General features: G+C 43.9%; 1 protein-coding gene across 1 annotated transcript; it reads right to left on the reverse strand.

Annotated features, from left to right (window-relative positions):
* Nucleotides 1–15,361: 15,361 nt before the first annotated feature.
* irx5a (iroquois homeobox 5a) lies at nucleotides 15,362–18,825 on the reverse strand. The gene is made up of 3 exons (XM_084682379.1): nucleotides 18,165–18,825; nucleotides 16,811–17,216; nucleotides 15,362–16,311 (listed from the first exon to the last, which is right to left on the reverse strand). Exons 1-3 carry the CDS (start codon nucleotides 18,405–18,407, stop codon nucleotides 15,614–15,616), a joined length of 1,347 nt encoding a protein of 448 aa, XP_084538505.1. The 5' UTR covers nucleotides 18,408–18,825; the 3' UTR covers nucleotides 15,362–15,613.
* Between the last annotated feature and the right edge of the window lie 266 nt (nucleotides 18,826–19,091).

The following is a 19,091-nucleotide window of genomic DNA, read 5'->3' on the forward strand; positions in this document are numbered from 1 at the left end:
TTTTAATGGCAACTCCGGAGGAGCCATAAATTCACAGGGTTGTATTTTTATCCCCTGTACATAATGAAAGTTCCAGAGGACGAAACAGTCCGAGGGAGGGTGGGGTGAAGGGAATGGGGCGGGGGGGGATGGTTGGGGGTTTATGGTTTGCGAACACAGGGTGCAACTCTAGTGGACGGGTATCCATTTGGGGGAAAGCAATCCTGGGAAGTGTTCCTCTCCCTGCCTCAGCCCCTGATTATAGGAACGATTATTAGCGTCAACAACGCGCAACATAACGGCCGCCTGGGCCCGAGAGAAACCCAACCAAGGCGCGTCTGAAAAATTCTCCCGCAAAATGGCTCCAAGTTCAATTATACGTTACAAGCCTTGTGACAGTTTCCATTGTGCAATGCTCACTCTAACAAGGCCGGGCTAAATCGGCCGGGCACTCCTGTTCGCACTGGAGTCGGTGTGCCGAGACAGGAGGGAATGGCCCGGGACAAGAGGCCCTCTTAACCATTCTATTATGGTAACACATACCGGTGGTGCAGCAGACACCTGAGAGGCATATCCAGAAGGCCAGAGGCCCTCCAGCGCTGCTCACCTCCCTCCAGTTCCACCCTCCTGTACTTGACGGTTGTCAAACTGTTGTGGCTCTATTGCTATTGTGTTGATTGTGGGAGCCAGAGCGTAAACCAGGGGAGATTATCTGTTGAGTTCACTGCCCCGGGGTGTGGGCTTGTAATGGAGACAGAAACAGCCCTGGCTTTGATCTCTGTTTGGAGGCGACAACACGTCATAATACACTGATGACGTAATGCCCTTTATATGTATCTTATGTAAGATGTCATTATTAACTCTTGAACATAATAACATATTTTCATTCTGAATCGACCATGGTACGATCACAATGGATCCGTATAACCTCTCCTTCCCTGTGTCAGTTTGAGAGCGAGAGGCAGTGAGAGAGAGGGCGAGAGAGGGAATGAAGAGTGAATCCCCTGTTTAGTGAGATGACTGTGGTGGCAATGGTGGTGGGAAAAGCTGGAACCAGCCCTGTTAAAACACGAAAACATTCCCTCTTCAAACCACCGTGACTGAGTAGATTAGGCCCCATCCACAGCAAAACAATCCTATTTCCCAAAGATATCCCGGGCATTTAATTCTGAAACAATGGCGGCTGGTGCGCGGCAACGCCTTTTATTGTGTGCCTCTTCATGGCTTGTCTAGGAGTCCCCGTGCAAGTAAAGTCAATGAGCATAATGAAACGTGTTGAGATGCACACCAAATAGATTTACGCCGCGCTGAATTATTCTCGCAGATGTTCCTCTCATGTGTCTACACCCATTAAAGTGTAGAGAGTCTGGCTGTAGCCTGAGAAACGTGTTCTCCTGTAGCCGCCGAGCCACAGTCTTTGTAGAAGCCATGTCGCTCATCACACTCGAATATATCCATATTTCATTGGAACATGCATATTTTACAGTGCCATCCTCAGTGTGCCACTGCTTTGTTCGCAGGGGGAAGGAGCGGGAGGGGGAGGGGCGTGACGTTTGCGTGGGTTCGCCCCCCCTCGCTGTGACCGGACAGACCTGAATGGGTTCTGACAGAGGGAGAAACGGCTAGTTCCTTTGATGGTGGTGGAGGAAGGGGTCTCCAGGCACACATGCTCCTCAGATGTGCTGTCACCCGTCTGAGGGATCTCGTGGTCACTGGCAGTCTGCTCTGACTGAGAGGGATCTCGTGGTCACTGGCAGTCTGCTCTGACTGAGAGGGATCTCGTGGTCACTGGCAGTCTGCTCTGACTGAGAGGGATCTCGTGGTCACTGGCAGTCTGCTCTGACTGAGAGGGATCTCGTGGTCACTGGCAGTCTGCGCTGACTGAGAGGGATCTCGTGGTCACTGGCAGTCTGCTCTGACTGAGAGGGATCTCGTGGTCACTGGCAGTCTGCTCTGACTGAGAGGGATCTCGTAGTCACTGGCAGTCTGCTCTGACTGAGAGGGATCTCGTGGTCACTGGCAGTCTGCTCTGACTGAGAGGGATCTCGTGGTCACTGGCAGTCTGCTCTGACTGAGAGGGATCTCGTAGTCACTGGCAGTCTGCTCTGACTGAGAGGGATCTCGTGGTCACTGGCAGTCTGCTCTGACTGAGAGGGATCTCGTGGTCACTGGCAGTCTGCTCTGACTGAGAGGGATCTCGTGGTCACTGGCAGTCTGCTCTGACTGAGAGGGATCTCGTGGTCACTGGCAGTCTGCGCTGACTGAGAGGGATTTCGTGGTCACTGGCAGTCTGCTCTGACAGGAAAGACAGGGATAGAGGCTTTTCCATTGTTTTAGCTTTGTGATGTAGCATTATGGACCAGAAATGTTCTCTTCCATCGAGCTAGTTATTGTATCTATGAATTAGGACTTGTCTTTATTGAGCTGAAGAGGTTTCAACAGATGTGAAACGAGACAGCAGTCTCATGGCCTCACCCAAATATGCCTGTGCTGCAAACATGACTGTAAGTGTTTTTTTTTTCCTTGTTAAAAAAGAAACTCCCAGCTTTGTCTGCATGGCTATGGCGTTGTGGTTAAACCGTGCTGGAGAAATGTTAATGTGTGTGTTTGTTCACACCAGTTGCAATTATAACGCAAAAACGAGTGTCAGCCAATGTTTGGAGAGAGAAAGAGAGAGAGAGAGACAGAGAGAGAGAGAGAGAGAGAGAGAGAGAGAATAAGGAAGAACATGGAAGAAAGCAGTCACAAAACACGATTGTATCTTCTTTCTGAGATTGCGCCTGATGAAGAAGAGAGGAATGAATGGCAACACTTGAGAGTGGAACCTAGCTGTCAAAGCGAGGGGCGGGGGGGGGGGGGGGGGTATGTCTGGTTGCCATTCAGGACACAGTCTCACCCTGAAGACCCCCACCACCACCTCCTCTTCCCAACTCAAGTAGCTCCCCTTCCAGCATTCCTAAGCCCGCCTCGACAGAAAAGCGCCGACTTTGCGGCGAGGTTCACAGGAGCGACATCAAGCGTATCACTCCCAGCTAACAGCGCCGTGTGCTCATGCTTGCAGAGGGCTCGATCACTCTGTGGTGTAAGGTGCTCCTGGCTGGCTTCTCCAGCCTCAGATGGGTTTACCCATAAACACTGTGGTGCTGCAGGTGACTGAAACTCTCCCAGCTGCGCCCTCAGTGCAGTGTCGTTGCGAGAGTAAAACAGACTTCTGACGTTGAGCCAGAACGCTGGCTACACCTGAGGTGACTGACTTGATTGACAGCTGCATCAGAGTGATTGTGTTGACGGAATAACATTGTACCCAGTGTTAACAATTATTGATAGTATTTGAAAGAGGACTCTTGCGGCGCATACTAAGGAGCGATCGTATCTCGCTGGTACCGTCATCATTTCCTGCACACTCTCTCACTCACCCAAGTACACACACACACACACACACAGCTAATCTTGTGTACACAGGAGTGAAGGTCTTTAACACCCCCTCATTGACCAGCTTCAGAGTTTACTAATGAAACAGGAATTCACAATCTCTCTGATGTTTGCTTTATTGATCGCAGACCAATGCTGCTTAATAGGTCCCCGAGCATCTGTGTCAAACACAGGTCCACTGATTGATCCACGCAGAGAGCACACACGCATGCAGGCTCACACTCAACCCTGACACAGTGATGAGTACTGGATCTGATCCTTCCCCAAAACTGGAGCATGGAAGACAGAGAGATAGTTTGCGTGGATTGAGAAAGGTATATTTACCTTGAACTCTGGGACTATAACAGGTGTCGATTCCACGGCTATCCGATTGCCTTCAGTTTAAACGTGACACAACAAGAATCAAAAACATATCCTTTGCTGTTTAAACACTACTACTCATTCATCCGAGGGGAGATCACATATCACATTACTCTATTGCCAAAACACTAAGTATGTCTGAAACTATTCCAAGATTATGGCCTGAGATAGCTCTGCTTACCCAACTGCCAGTATGCATACCCGCAACTCTGTCATTCAGGCTGAGAGAAATGGAGTGTGTGTGTGTGTTTATGTGTGTGTCCATGACTATCCTTCCCACTTAACAGAATTTCATCATGCCAGCCTGCCTGTCTGTCTGCCTCCGAGCCTGCCTGACTGCAGACATTCTGACTTCATTGAATATGAATTATACTGACAGCTAGACTTATTAATTATGCCTCAAGCAGCATAGCTTACCAGGCCACACAAAGCCCTCCTTTTTGAATGTAACCAAGTGTTTTTTGCTATATGATGCCTCTTTTAATGGTATTCCTGTTTGAGGATGGACTCTGGGCGATTATGTTTCATGTTTGTCTGTGTACAATGTGTGTGTATATGAGGGTGAGAGAGACAGAAAGCGGTACCCGCTCATTATGGACTGTTCAGCCTCCCTAGGGACCCATAGACTCAGGAAGGAGGTTTTACAGATTGTGTGTGAAGCTTTATTTTAATTCCATGCCCCCCACCCACTCTTACATTGGTAATCACTCGAGTCGACTGATTGGCAGAGGAAAGTGCCCCTCCATTGATGAGGGCCACTGTTTCAGTTCGACCCTCCACAACACTTACCTCATCGCGTTTACTACAACCTGACAAGCTGATCTTTTTAGACCGTGTCCTCCAAAAAAAGGACAGGTGTAGGACTCCCTCCCGCCCGAGCAAACATGGCCGTGTCCTGTTGGGTGTCATCGTGGAGGAGTAAGTGCTCCTTTGCCCAAGGTCAAACGTTTTACCATTCAATCGATGGTTGGTAGCTTACAAATCATACATATTGATCAGAGTAATCATCACACGGAATGTAGGGCAGACTGTAAAATCATATGCACTTAGTCTTAATAGCCCATATTAAAAGCAATTATGCGCACAAACTTGGACTGTCTACCAGTATGTATATTATGCAGTCCCAATACATCTTTTTTCAACACTTTTATCTATGCAATCCTGTCCGTAAATCAGAAGCTCTACTTTCTATCGACTGCATCAGGTGTAGGGGCCTATGAACCCCCCTCCGCACACACACACACACACACACACAACACCACCCTCCTGGTTTGTGAAACTGAAGACCCCATGTCCTTGAGGGTTAGAACTGCCATATGACATCATGTTTTTTTTCAAAAAAATTTATGTGTGTCAATAATATGGGTATTTACTAATGAGTGTGCGAGCGAGCATACTAGTGACCTGCTAATGAGCCAAGTGCATTGGTGGGCGTCAGACGTCAGGTCAAGGACTGGGGAGAGTTACCGTGTCGTCCTCCAGTCTTCATGCATGTGCGCTCTGCACTCACGGTTTGGTGTGATCTCACAGAACCCAGCTGCAGGTGTCTTGGGTGACACCTTGTTCTGATATGCCCGCTGAATGTCAGGATATCAGGTAGTAGTCTAAACACACACACACACATCCCATATTATGCCATTATACAGATATATATATATAGATGTTTGATATACTTATAGATGTTGTGTAGTACATATTTGTATGTATGTATTTTTTATTAAAGCATCTGTTAAATGATGTCGAAATGTGGATTATAAAATGTCTACAGAAATGGAAAAAAGATCTCAAGTTTGCATCAACAAAAGAGTGGTCTAACAGAGAAAAAACTAACATTTATAGTACAATTCCTATGATGTCATAGATAAAGCATGTAGAGTTGCACGGCAACATTGTATTTGCCAGTCTGCCATTTGGACTTTGCGAATCCTGACGACACATGGGAGAGTAAGATGTCTCATATCCATAATTGTCTGAGAAGGAAAATGGATTCTGAAACAAAACAAGAGCTTAGAAAGTTTATCTTCAACGCTATTTCTCAGTCTGATGATTCCATCTTTTGTTTAATGACCACTTTTCCTGCTCCCCCTTTTATCTGCATCGAGATGATACATGCTCATGAAAAATGTATTGGCGATCATCTGCATATGCCGATCCCCCTGATTGTGTTTCTGTCTCTGTTTGGGGGAGACAAAATGAAAGCAAAATCTGTCAGTGCTGGAGAGAAAATCTCAATTTCTCCTTTTGACAAATTCACTTCATCTTCTGTACACCAGTAATGAGGTTATCACAATCAAACCTCCCCCCGCCTATCTCCCTTCATCCACTCCATCAAGCGGAAAGGAAACTCCAAGATGTGAATGAATATTTAAAGATCTGTTAAGTGGTAACATTTAATGTTAAACATATGTGAACCAGAGCTCAACTGTGTTTGGGTAGCCCTCTTACCCTACAGTAAAGAGCTGATTCCCTCCAACCCCAAAAATGTTGTTCTGAAATATGGATGAACTTAAAAGGGGGCTCCTTCACACAAATGTGCTTAAGTTGAAACCTTACATGAATATTAAAGCATGCACGCTTTCTCAGAATTCTTACGTCATCAATCTATCTTATTATCTAATGTTTTATCCCATGCGTGCTGGATCCCATACTGCATCGGCCTTTAATTGCTTTTATCAGTTTTATTGTGTGAACGAGGCAGGCTTTGATGTATTTAAAGGATCGACCTAATGAATCTGCGAATGCAGAATGGGCCTATCAGGGGACCTGGGCGTGGGGGGGTGGGAGGGAGGGTGGGTGGGGTGAGGTGGGGAGCCACAATGCATTCTTTAGTGTGCTAGCGGTGGTGAACAAGTGAGGACTTAATCAAGCACAATTGCCCAAAGAGCAGAGGGAAGAAAGGCAGGGGGTGTAATCAAGTGTAAACATCCATACAATGTTGTCGGGGGAGATGCACGGCCCTAGAGTTATGGGAGCGGGGCTGGTGAGGGTGAGAGCGAGGGTGGTGGGGGTGAGAGCAAGGGTGGTGGGGGTGCAGTTAGCAAATATGCAGCAGTGCTTTTGACCCCGTGGTGACCGCTCTGCTACACCAGTCCAATGCCTCCCAGCAACCCCCCCCCACACACACACACACACACACCCCACTTCCCCATCAGTCGTTAATCATCATTTGGAGTGAGAGGAGGACCTGTGTGTGTGTGTGTGTGTGTGTGTGTGTGTGTGTGTGTGTGTGTGTGTGTGTGTGTGTGTGTGTGTGTGTGTGTGTATGTATGTGTGTGTAGAATTATGGCATACTTCTACACCACCCACTTTCATTTTACAACATGGCATTTGTTTCCTCAGTAGTAGTAGTTTGTGTACATGTTGATTTTTAATTAATTCATTGCCTCTGATTTGCTAACTCGGTCAATTCCTTTCTCTCTCTCCCTCTTCGGGAGGGAGGGAGGGAGGGAGGGAGGGAGGGAGGGAGGGAGGGAGGGAGGGAGGGAGGGAGGGAGGGAGGGAGGGAGGGAGGGAGGGAGGGAGGGAGGGAGGGAGGGAGGGAGGGAGGGAGGGAGGGAGGGAGGGAGGGAGGGAGGGAGGGAGGGAGGGAGGGAGGGGGTGCATAGATAGAGAGCAAGAGATGGGGGAAGGGATTGGATCTGGTTACTGCTGGCTTTTCCCACAAAGTGATCAGAGACTGAAAGTTGAGAGCATGTGTCCCTTGCAGCGGGTTTGCTCCCGTTTCTAGTTTAACCTCTTATTAAACTGTCCTTTGTGCACCCTCTCTGCCGCCAGAGTCCTGGTTACATTCACATACCCGTCAGGTCAGCCAGGTTAAGGGCTGCAGGGAGGGGTTTGGAACTGGGGAAGGGAGTGGGGACTGGGGGGACTGGGAGGGTGAATACTACCTCGTCCCTGTCTCCCAGTCGCTTTGGGTCTGCACGACAAATCAGCAGAAAGGGTAGAAGTATATACGACAACAGTTTGATGAGCAGCAGCGACAATCAATTCATTAATCATCATTTTATGCCTCATCAAACTCTTTGCCAGTCCCTCTAAGGGAGTTACACAAATTAGCCACTGAAAAAGCAGTAATTTTAGTTTGGCTAGGTAAGTGCTTTTTGATTGCCTTCTTGAACAATGCTTCCCTTGACAAGCTAATAAATCAGATCTCTCTAAATGTAAAGAGCAGGGAGTGTGAACAACGACACCGAATCTCAGACCTCTTTACAAAAGGGGAGTGTGTGGGAGCAGGAGTGTTACTACTGCCTGAGCTCGTTCACTCCTTTGGTTTGGATTCCTGCTCTTTATTCTCAGACAAAAAAGCAGTACTACAAAGCTCTTGATAACTGAAATAAATTCAAAATATATCTCTTCAAGGCCAAATCCATTGCAGATTGGCAGCGTCAAGTTTGACTGAAATGATATTGTCCAAACTGTAAAAAAAAAAATCCCCTAAGGTTTGGGCTGGTTTAGCCCAAATGAAATGCGATTGCATGCAGGGATGCCTTAGCCTCCATAGCTCCACCCTGCCTAGCTTTAGCCTGCTGAGCCTAGCTGCCAGGTGATCCTTACTTACTTCAGATCCTCTTCAGGTCCATCCAGATGGCTGTTCCACACAGGGGCCAACAAATCATCCATCAGGTTGGAAACAACTCTGTTATTGAAAATGAGGTCAATAGCTTCCTTGAAGCCTGGTATGTTGCTAGCCACATTAGCCTGCTGTTAGTGGTAGAAGCAATTTGTTGCGCTGTGGTGCAAGTTTGTGGAGGGAGGATGGGAGGTCCATTTTAAGAGGCCGTGGGATTGTCAGGTGGGTTGAGGTGGGGTTGGGGGGGGGGGGGGGTTGGGGTTGGTCTTTATCTGTTCAAAGCCCTGTTTTGACGAGATTAGTGATTCTGGTTGGCTGTTACCACCCTGCTAATAACAGAGCTGCAGCCAACACTCTCCTATTGGCACACAGCCATAGCTTGATTTTGGGAGACAGGGAAAAAAAAAACACACAACCTTCTTTGAATCCCTAATCATCCACTAATATCTGAAGCATTCACGTGTCAAGTGTGACATGAGCAACAACAAACAGGAGCGGATCTGATTTGCTTTTTGTCAGCGTTGGCATTTTACTGTAATTTAAATCCCTCTTCATTCGATTGTTGAATGACAAAATGGAATCTCCACTACCTGTGTTTTAGAAGTGTCAAGTCTGCATCTTGATTTGACGATTGTGGCTTTGCATCATTGCCGGCCACTCTCTTTAATTGGCTTAGAGACAGTGTCACACATGGGGCCCTGCTGGTTCACTCCTCCATTGTGTTAGAGGGAGGAAGAATGGAGTTCTGACTGAGTCCAGCAGCCTCTCCTCTCCCCACCTCATTAGCGTTCTCTCCACACACGGCTGAACTGAACACAGCTCAAAATAACTTTGAAGAAAAAAAAACCACACCAAAAAAACAGGCCCCCGTTTATCTCCATCTTGGGAACTGATCCAATTAAGTAAGTGCCCATTTGCATCCGTCAGGCTACACCAAACTGGGGAGAAAAGTGGTCTGCTTGGGGCAAACAATAAGGGCCAGTGAGAGAAGGTCCATTTGTGTGCAAGGTGGCTGAGCATGCAAGGATGAACAGCCCCAGGTGAGTGGTTGATAATGGTAATAGTCCTGCTCCAGCGTGTGTGTGGGTGTGTGTGTGTGGGTGTGTGTGTGTGGGTGTGTGTGTCTGTGTGTGTGTGTGTGTGTGTGTGTGTGGGGGTGCTCAGTGGAGACAGGCATTGTAGCGGTCATTAGGACAGATATCTGTGTCGTAATGTGGAGCAGATGTTGGGAAGAAAGGGATCATTTAAAAGGGGCAAATGTAAATAAACAGTGAGGCAGCTTGGTCCCCCCTGCTCCCTCACACACATGCACGCACGCACACACGCACACACACATCCCTCTCCTGGCACCTCTGAAGTCACTGAAAGAAAACAGTTCATCAATCTTCATCAGGGCTATTGAGTATGTAGTTTTATCAAACCTTATCTTTGAATTGCTGCTATGAACATAGTGGATCACAAATTAAAATGTTTCTCAATTCTAGGGCTGGATAAAATATGTAATTCACAAATTAATCCTTTTTTGATTCATTTGTCAAAAGTTGATCAGTACTCAAAAAATCATAGGAGAATTTGCGTTTGTTTCCATGTACTTTCTGAACACTGTTGAAAAGAGAAGACTCTTTTGCATTATGGTTGTTGCGTCACTTATAGCATTTCCCATTAAAAGCAAAGGTGTTGAATTGTTCAGCACTAAGTCACATGAAGAACCAGATGAGCTTAGGTATGTCCTCCAGACACTGTGTAGACACACTCACCTCTGTTTTTAGTGCTTAGCTTAGAGGCTGTTCCAGGTACCTACCTTCTGCCTGGCCTTTTGTTGCCCTGCTGTGTGTGTGTGTGTGTGTGTGTGTGTGTGTGTGTGTGTGTGTGTGTGTGTGTGTGTGTGTGTGTGTGTGCGTGCGTGCGTGTGTGTGTGTGTGTGTGAGTGAGTGTGTGTGTGTGCCACCTACTCCAGGGCAGGGCAGAAACTCCCTGTGTGGGCAACAGTTAGCCCTTACATGGCCAGTGAGCAGAGGCCCCCTCCAATCACAGGTTCAGAAACTCAGACCACACTGCTGTCAGAGCAGACTGGTCAATGAGCAGTCCTTCAAGGAGTCAAGGTGCTTTCAGAGTCAAGTTCTGTGACCACAGTGTGTGAGTGTGTGTGAGTGAGTGTGTACGTGTGACTTTTTTATTACAATCTATAAATAAATAAAAAATAGTATTATTGTAACACAGATAATCCAAACCATAATGTTCATAATAACAAAAATATTCATTAAATTATGATTTATAATTATCATAATAAATATTATAGATTATTACTCATATAAATACTGGTAATAATTGGCCATTTGCCAAATACTTTTAACATTTTGTCTGTTATTTTGTCTTATCTGCATTGCTTCTGTTTTAACTTAACTCAGGACAGGCAATTTCATGTAGAAGCAGGGATAAATGATCAGTGATGCATTTGGCAGATTTTGTATTAAACCTGTAATGGTGTTAACAAGGCATTCGTGGTTTATATGGTCTGAAAGTTCACACCCCATAAATATTGTCTTCATTCTGAAACACCAGCCTATTCTTAGTTTTGTCGTTCACCTTGTAGATTGAAAATGTTGGTTGGTCTAAATTTCAAACTGTCTTTTAATTAACTGTCCGTGAACCTCATAGTTCATCATTCTTCGTTAATGCATTTTTTTCTTAATAGAAATGTTTTATTTATGTATGGAGGTCTCACTTAAGATTACACATTAGACATCTGAAAATTACACGTGTAATCTATCCCCAGAGAGCTCTTTGAGAAATAGAAAAACAGTCCGTGAGGTTCGGGGTAAAGTAAGGGTAAATAGCAGTAAATCACCCCTGCCACCTCGCCTGGGCCGGTTTACGATGTGTTGGGACTATTTTAAAAGTTCATCTAAAATAAAGGTTTGGAGGTCGCAGATGCACATTGTAGGGTCTCGTTACCCATTTCTGTTCTTCGTATTCAGTACTTCAAAGACACAGAAGCGTCACACGATCCTGACACCGATTCGGTTTTAGGGGAAAGAATTGGGTAATTTGCGAAAATTATACCCGAGCAGCGTCTCTGCCTTTGCTTCTGCGCAAGCCATAGCTCAAGACTCGCACACTGAAACAGCTGGGCTGAATTTTTTGGGGAACATAATTAATAAAGAGTCTCGACTCCGGGAAATATGGGGAGGGTGGTATTCCCAGAGCAACACATTGAAATACCACTGCATTTCAGTTTTGTTTCGAATAGTTTGGGTGTTGACATATTTTGACTGGAAAAAAATCTGACCAGAAGTTATTTATTTTGTTGTAGCAAGATGTTTTAAAAAGACAAATGCCTCAATATGCTTTCAGTAGGCCCACAGTCCCAAAATGGCTATTCTCCTGCTCACATGCAAAAGCCAGACTCGCCTATAGCAACTTACCAGGGAAATGAACATATTGTCCACTTCAACTGAGAGGGGGGGAAATCTGTATTTGGCAACACTTGCTCAGTCTGTTGGTGATCTAGACAGGTCACGTATCGAGAGGTGTCTTTTTACAGCGTTTGAGCTGAATTTGACCCTGGACATTTCAGACATTTCAGTATTGGATCATTGGGTTTTATCTGGTAGCTGTTTGTGTAAAGGCCTCTTTGGTCCACTGAGTGTATTTTAATGACGATTGGGAATTTGTTTGTCATCAGGTTCCGGTTTCAAATTGTCGTCTGTAGTCTGCCTATATTGACATTGAGAATGATCCGCGGCCTAATGAACATGGCGGTAGGTGGAATGCTGAGCCTACTTTGAGCTGCAACAAGACCCGTCGTGAGACACATCATCCATTTACCAATGCAGTGTCACAAAAACAATAGCCTACGATTTGATTTTGTGGTAAATTGAAAAACATAATAAAAAAGTATGGCATGTTTTCTAAACTTTAACTTTTAGTCGAGCTGAGTTCTACTACGCTTCACTTCCCATGAAAATGAATGGCACACACAATACAGCAACAATATGACGAGAAGCAACCTGGGCCACATTTAGGATCTCACATCTCTCACTTTTAAGTGCAGCCTTTTAAAAAGTAGACTTGTTCCAGATTGTGATCCTTATACTTTTGTATGAAAAAGCTGAGTGTAGATACCCATAGCGTCCTACTTGCCATCAATTTCCAGCAACAAACTCCAGTTTGCAGCTGCGCCTTATGGTCTTCCAGTGCAAGTTAGAGAACCACAACATTATAGGCATTATGTATACGTTATATACTGTATATATAGCCGTAAAGCTAAGTTATTTGCCTAGATTATAGTTGAATAGTATCAGTAGGTTTAAACCTAATCGGTTTGCACTATTGAATGTAGACTCTCTACAAAGTGAAAGGCTGTGGGTCAACGTTGGCATAGCGTGGTAGAATTGATACATGTTCATCTGATGCACCAACCAGACATTAAGGATATGTTACTTCTGACAACCTGGTTCAATCCAGTCTCTCTGGTTCTTAAGACGTGGGAACTGTTTTATCCTCACTTTGGATTGTCACATTGAACCAATGCCTGTTTTACAAACAATGAGCATTAAAGCCATATAGCAAAGAGACAACATTAACGAAGGTCGACTTTGCAGCGTTCCAGGTCAGGAACTGGACTGTTGATGGTTCTCACACCATAGCACAACGTATTTAGTCAGAAACTGTTATTCACGTGTAAGAAAATATAGGCCTAAAAAATTAAAAAATACAAAATAAGAATCCTCCCGTTGATATAGCATATGAGTTGGCTATATTAACAGAAACATGAGGAAAATAATAACGTAGACTGCTACTACTAGAAACGATAATTATAATAATAGTAATAAATATTATAAAATAATAATACATATTATAAAATAATTATACATAGGTCTAATAATAATGTATGTTTTGGTGGTTTGAAGAAAGAAAAAAAACACTTCAGATAAACGAGACTTCATGGGGGCATCAAAAGGCCCTCGTCCTTTCTCCCTATGGGCCTGATTGGAATAACAAAGCTGTTGAAGGAAAATTATGCGAATAGCACATGCTAAGTAGGCATAGCACGTCTTTAAAACATCACGAAAAATCCGTTCTGCCACAAAATTATACTCTATAAATGTGGTCGAATGGTTTAGGCTATTTTGAAAGGGTAAAGGCAAACATGACAAGCACGTTTTATTATTTTGTGCCCATGTTATACAGTTCCGTTATCTAAGTATGTAATTTGGTCAATTCTTCACATTTTTCTTGAACGAAAAAGGCTGTTTGGAACCACCGCATTATCAAAACGTTCGTGTTTGTGTTCACCTCCCCTTGTAGACTATATTTGACAAGTAAACGATTCAATATTTACCAAACCGAATATGGATTATTTATATCACTATAATAGTATCTATTGGCACTTTAAAACAGGAATTAATGAAGCTAAAAACTAAATTTCAAATACATCTATTATATTCTCTTAGGGGACATTGCATCGAACACTTATATTCCTTGAGGGATCAGCAAAGAAAAACATAATTATGCTATTTAGCCGGCTGATGTGTTGCAATCACTGTTCCAGCACACTCTGTCAGATTAAAATAGAAGCCCCACTCGCCTGCGTGACTTCGAATAGAGGACATTAGGGCTAAGGGAATTATATAAAGCCCAAGGGAGTTTTCAACTGGAGTGTGGAAAGTAAACTATAGAGATTAATGGTAGCTGTAAACAAGAGCAAGCTGGCCCACTTCAACTCATGATGATGATGCTGATTATTATTGTTATTAGTATTAATAATATAATGTAACAGTTGCATACTATAGGCCACAATAAACTGTCAAGGTTAAAACGAAAACGTATCGAGGCATAGACAAACTAACTATTAAAATATTTATAAGAACACTCTTCATGATAATAGTCTACTAATGAAAATTTATTATGCTCTAATATCAGGTCACCAAAATCGAATCATATATTAGGCTAATAATACGACGAAACATACCACAATCCTAATTAAAATAATAATAATATGACAGTTTCAATAACTGCATGGTGTTGCTTAAGCCTTTATGTTAAACTATTTCATTGTATTTACATATGCAAAATAGGCTAGTAATTCATTTTCTGTCAAGAAACGGTGCTGAACCTTAACAAATGCTAAAATTATTGTTATTATTAAAAACATTTATAGACTATATCTATAAATTATTTGTTATGACATATTAGTCAAATATTCATATAGGCTATAGCAGCATTTTTATAATAAACGTGTAATAATTGCTACGGTTAAAAGTATCTCTCTGCCTCTGCTTAGGTTCTTTTTTATCTAGGCCATTTGATAAGAGAAGGTTTTCCGTGACGGATTAGAAATGAACCACTGAAATTAGGAGCAAGTGTGACACCTACCTGCGGAAGTGGGAAGAGTTTGAGGACAGAGCAACGTTTAGTTTAGTAACTATGTGGCCTTTACCGCGTGACACGCTAAAATAACTCTCCAATTCATGTGTTTCACATCCAACGCGCCATTAAGGAGTCTACAACATTAATGATATAACAGGGCAGTATGCTCTGAAGCCATAATGCATGGTTGCGTCCTTTTAAAAGCTTTGCCACGCCTTGGAAATAGTAATGAGGTCTAAATTTGGCATAAAATCGAACTCATTACCGGAGTTCGCCACCTGATTGCTTTGCATAAAACACGATGTGGTTGAAGAGTAATTGGGTTAAATGACTGCGCCTCAATGTTATTATATCAATTTTCCCCTTCCTTCAGAACTATGTTGGGCTGAGTGTAAGGAGAAGATAAAGTAGTTGCAAATATGCTTAAAAATAGTCAAAATTTTTCATAAAGGGTAAACAGTTTTCCTCGTTGAAGGACCGATCTACATACTTTTGAACAGAACATCGAAATATGTACACCTGTCGTGGCGCACAATGACTACCCCATTGAAAACATTTCATATTCTATAGGCCAGAGAGACTGCATGACACTTGACACAATAACAGTTAACCCCATGCACACATTTTTTTTTCATAATTTACTTCAAAGATAGTGTGTTGTCCATTTTAAATACAAAATTGCTACATTAAATATACATATTAGTCTTTAATACAAATAGACTCAGGCGGCTGCAGCGATTAAGACCATTTTAGTTACATCTTTAGGATTTACCATTCAGAAACTAAGATTTGAGAATAAGCATTTTACTCAGAAAATAACTGTCATCGGAATTCGCTTAATTTTTTTATGCAACCACAAATAATAAATAAAAGTCCGAGTGTTTGGAAAGGAATCAGGTATTAAATGTTTGACATACCTTTCTTTAGTTCATAAGGGGAGTCTTTACAAAGATCTACCTGCGTTTGGCCTCTGACTTTCTGGCTTTCTCTTACCAAAGCCTCTGCTCTATTTAACACAGTCTGGTTTAATCCGTTAAAATGTGCCGTAGAGCCCGTGCCGGAGCTGTGGTTGCTGTGAAGATGTCCAAAACCGCCATAGTTCGTGTACCCCGGGTAAAAAGGGGATGTATAGTAGATAGGCCTTGATAAGACAGTGCTGTTCGGGAGAGGGCACTGGGGGCTGGACCGTGATGGCGACGCTGCGTTGGTGGCGATTACTGTGCTCTGACCCATCCCCGGGGCCTGTGGAACCTCATTGTTGCCCTTACACCTGTCTGAGGACGTGGCGATCTCTGCTAGAGACCAGAGTTTTGGTTTAGGAGCCGACGGAGGCGAATGAATAACAGACGTTACGTTGCTGTGCACTGTGCCCGGCGCATGGTTCATTTCTGACGGCTTCTCTTGCGCAACGAGCTCGTTCCCCCGAGGCACTGCCGATGGACTGGAGGTGGTGGGTTTTGCAGACTCGGGCAGTAACTCTGTCCGTCCCTCCTGGTCTTTTAATTCCGAGTCGCTCAGGAGGGGATCCATTTCTTTTCCATGGTTCTCTTCCTTAAATCTATCGCACGCTATGTCCCCGGGGTTCAGCAATTTATGATCTATAGCAAAAGATAAACATTAGCAAAGTTATAGTAAAACATTTTTTTCCAAAGGGTTTGGTTTAATAATGTTGCAAGCGGGCTAACGGTTGATGACCACATGTAAAAAATAAAAGAAAGAAAAAAAATCCAGACATTTCACATTACCATAATAATAGTTATGATAATATGCATCGAACAATAGGCCCACTACTTATACAACCTTGAAAACCATGGTATTAATGATAATGTAATGGAAATAATTATCATTAGTCGAATACACAGTGCAAAGCACCCGCTGTATCCTTATTATGCAGTTAAAGATAAATTGACTGCTAAACACTCTGCGTCACCAGCAATTTCTGCCCATAAGAAGTCAAATGAGAGGAGTTCAAGGTGATTATTATTTAAAGCAATTGTCCCATTATAAATAATAAACCACCATTAACCAGCAATCAATTTTGCGCCCTGACTGGAAATGACTGTTATGAAAAATGTATGATTTTTTTTCTAAACAGACCTGACTCTGTGTCTGTCGAGTCTCCCTTGTCTGTTGGCTTGTTAGGTTCATCGTCGTCGTTTTTCTCCAGATCAATGTTCTCATCCTCTTCCTCATCCTCACTGCGGTTCCGGGGAGTCCAGGTCATCTTGTTCTCCTTCTTAAGTCTCCTCCTGGCGTTGGCGAACCAGGTGGACACTTGGGTGAGGGTCATTTTTGTAATGATGGCCAGCATGATTTTCTCCCCCTTGGTGGGGTAGGGGTTCTTACGGTGCTCGTTTAGCCAGGCTTTGAGGGTGGCAGTGGCGTCCCGTGTTGCATTCTTTCGGTATGCTGGGTCACCGTAAGGATATGAGCCCAAGGGAGCTGCGTAGGGATGGTATCCTATAGACCCAGCCATTCCCGTTGTATGGTCATATGGCGAACCCTAAACAACAACAACAACATTAAAACATAAATAAATTGTGTCCAAAGCGTTGGAATAGTTTAATTCATTGTTCAGAAGGCCAAACTCTGAGTGGAAAACGTCAGAATTTAAAAACAACAAACACACACACGCACACATACGCACACCACACACACTTACACAAAAGCTATTTCTTTAATCACGAATTATAGTGGTTTGCAATAGACTGCCTTTCAAGGCTTTACTTTACGAAAGTTATTCGTCTGCTATTGTGGGCTTTTTTTCTTACAGATAGAATGTACGAGTCACTATTTCATTAGGCCTATTGGCGGTGAAAGATTCCTAATTTAACGCATTAGCGTTACGCGTAATAGGCCTTCTTTCTGACTTGCACCAAAACTACGTTTTGATCGATCTATCTTTTATGGCAACAAAAAATTGCATCTTACCTACATGTTTTATTAATGTTCTCATTGCGTTATCGTCCCCTTTCCACTTTAGCTATGCGCTGAATATCGAAAATGTGGTCTTTGTCCATAAAAGTGGGTTGGAAGCAATGGGTTTATATTTTAAGTCTACTAATATGAGCAACCCAGTAAATAACTCACTCTAATGCAGCAATTTCTCGAAAGAAATGTGCATAAATGCCTTCAGCATGACACTGTTAAACTAGCCCTGCATGACAGCAAAATGCCATTCCCCCCCCCCCCCCCCCCCCCTAAAAAAAGCTAATTACTCAAATTTGGCATTATATCACTTGTCTTGCATAACACCCTATCAACATTAACAGAGCCATTACAGATGCCATTCTTAGGAATTAGGTCAGCAGCAAAATGCATCCGTTTATGAGTAGCCCAACTCAATATAAAATGTCTTAACGGGGCATCGTGCAATCGATGTAAATCCTATAGGATCAATTACTGTATGTTATCTGCGAATATTTTGTGCTTAACAATTATGAGCACTTACCACGTAAGAAGTGAATGTGGCAGCCGCCGCCGCGTCTGCACTGTACGGGAGATGGGAGTTGTACCCGGGCGAAGCACTGGTGAACGCAGTAGATCCGGCATATGGAGCAAAAGCCGAGCCCGAAGAGGATCTCCCAAGTTCCTCGGTCCTGGGTCCCGAGATAACGCTTGTACTGTACGCTGGGCACGAATACAGTGCCAAAGAAGCGGACGGCTGGTACAAGTAGCCCTGAGGATACGCCATGCTGGAGACCCGAAAGTAAGCCACTTACTTGCGCACTTTTCCCTTATTTTCTCATACACTGTCCAATCTCAGTCATAGAGTCGGGAATCAACAGACAGATGTCTGTTCCCCTCTCAAAAGATTGCTGTAAAAAGTGAAAATGTAATCGAATAGTCTACATAGATTTAGGCAATGATTTGGTTGATGTCAGCTTAAAGTACTCGTTGTTTGTGGCTGCGCTCTCTTTTCTATCCCTCCTTCCTTCTCTATCTTACTAGTTTCCTCGCTCTCACGCCGTGCAGATGAAGTTTTTTGCCGTCGGATGGGGGCTTTGCTTGGGAAAATGTCCTGCCAAGATGCTAAGTTGGAAATTGAGGATTCTGACGCCTACTACGTTCTTCACGCTCCTCCTCTCGGGGTGTAGTCATCGAAGGAAAAGGCAAGCTTATGCTGGGTAACCCACAGTCCTGCCTAAATCGATTGTCTCTCCCCCCTCCCTCTCTCTCTCCTCCTGTTACTCTCTCTCCCTCCATGTTTTCTTTTTTCTGCCCCCTTTCCCCTCCCTTTGACTAACAATCCTTCTCCCGCTTTTTCTCTATTTTTTCTCTAACAAGGCTCGTTGCTGTGAGACTCAAGTGCGCCAGCCCCTGGATGGCGATATCATGCGAGCCTGTAGATCAACTCCAACTTTCTTCTTTTTCTAAA

The sequence above is a fragment of the Hypomesus nipponensis genome, chromosome 19, assembly GCF_054491055.1.
Source record: "Hypomesus nipponensis isolate SF chromosome 19, ASM5449105v1, whole genome shotgun sequence".
Lineage (NCBI taxonomy): Eukaryota > Metazoa > Chordata > Actinopteri > Osmeriformes > Osmeridae > Hypomesus > Hypomesus nipponensis.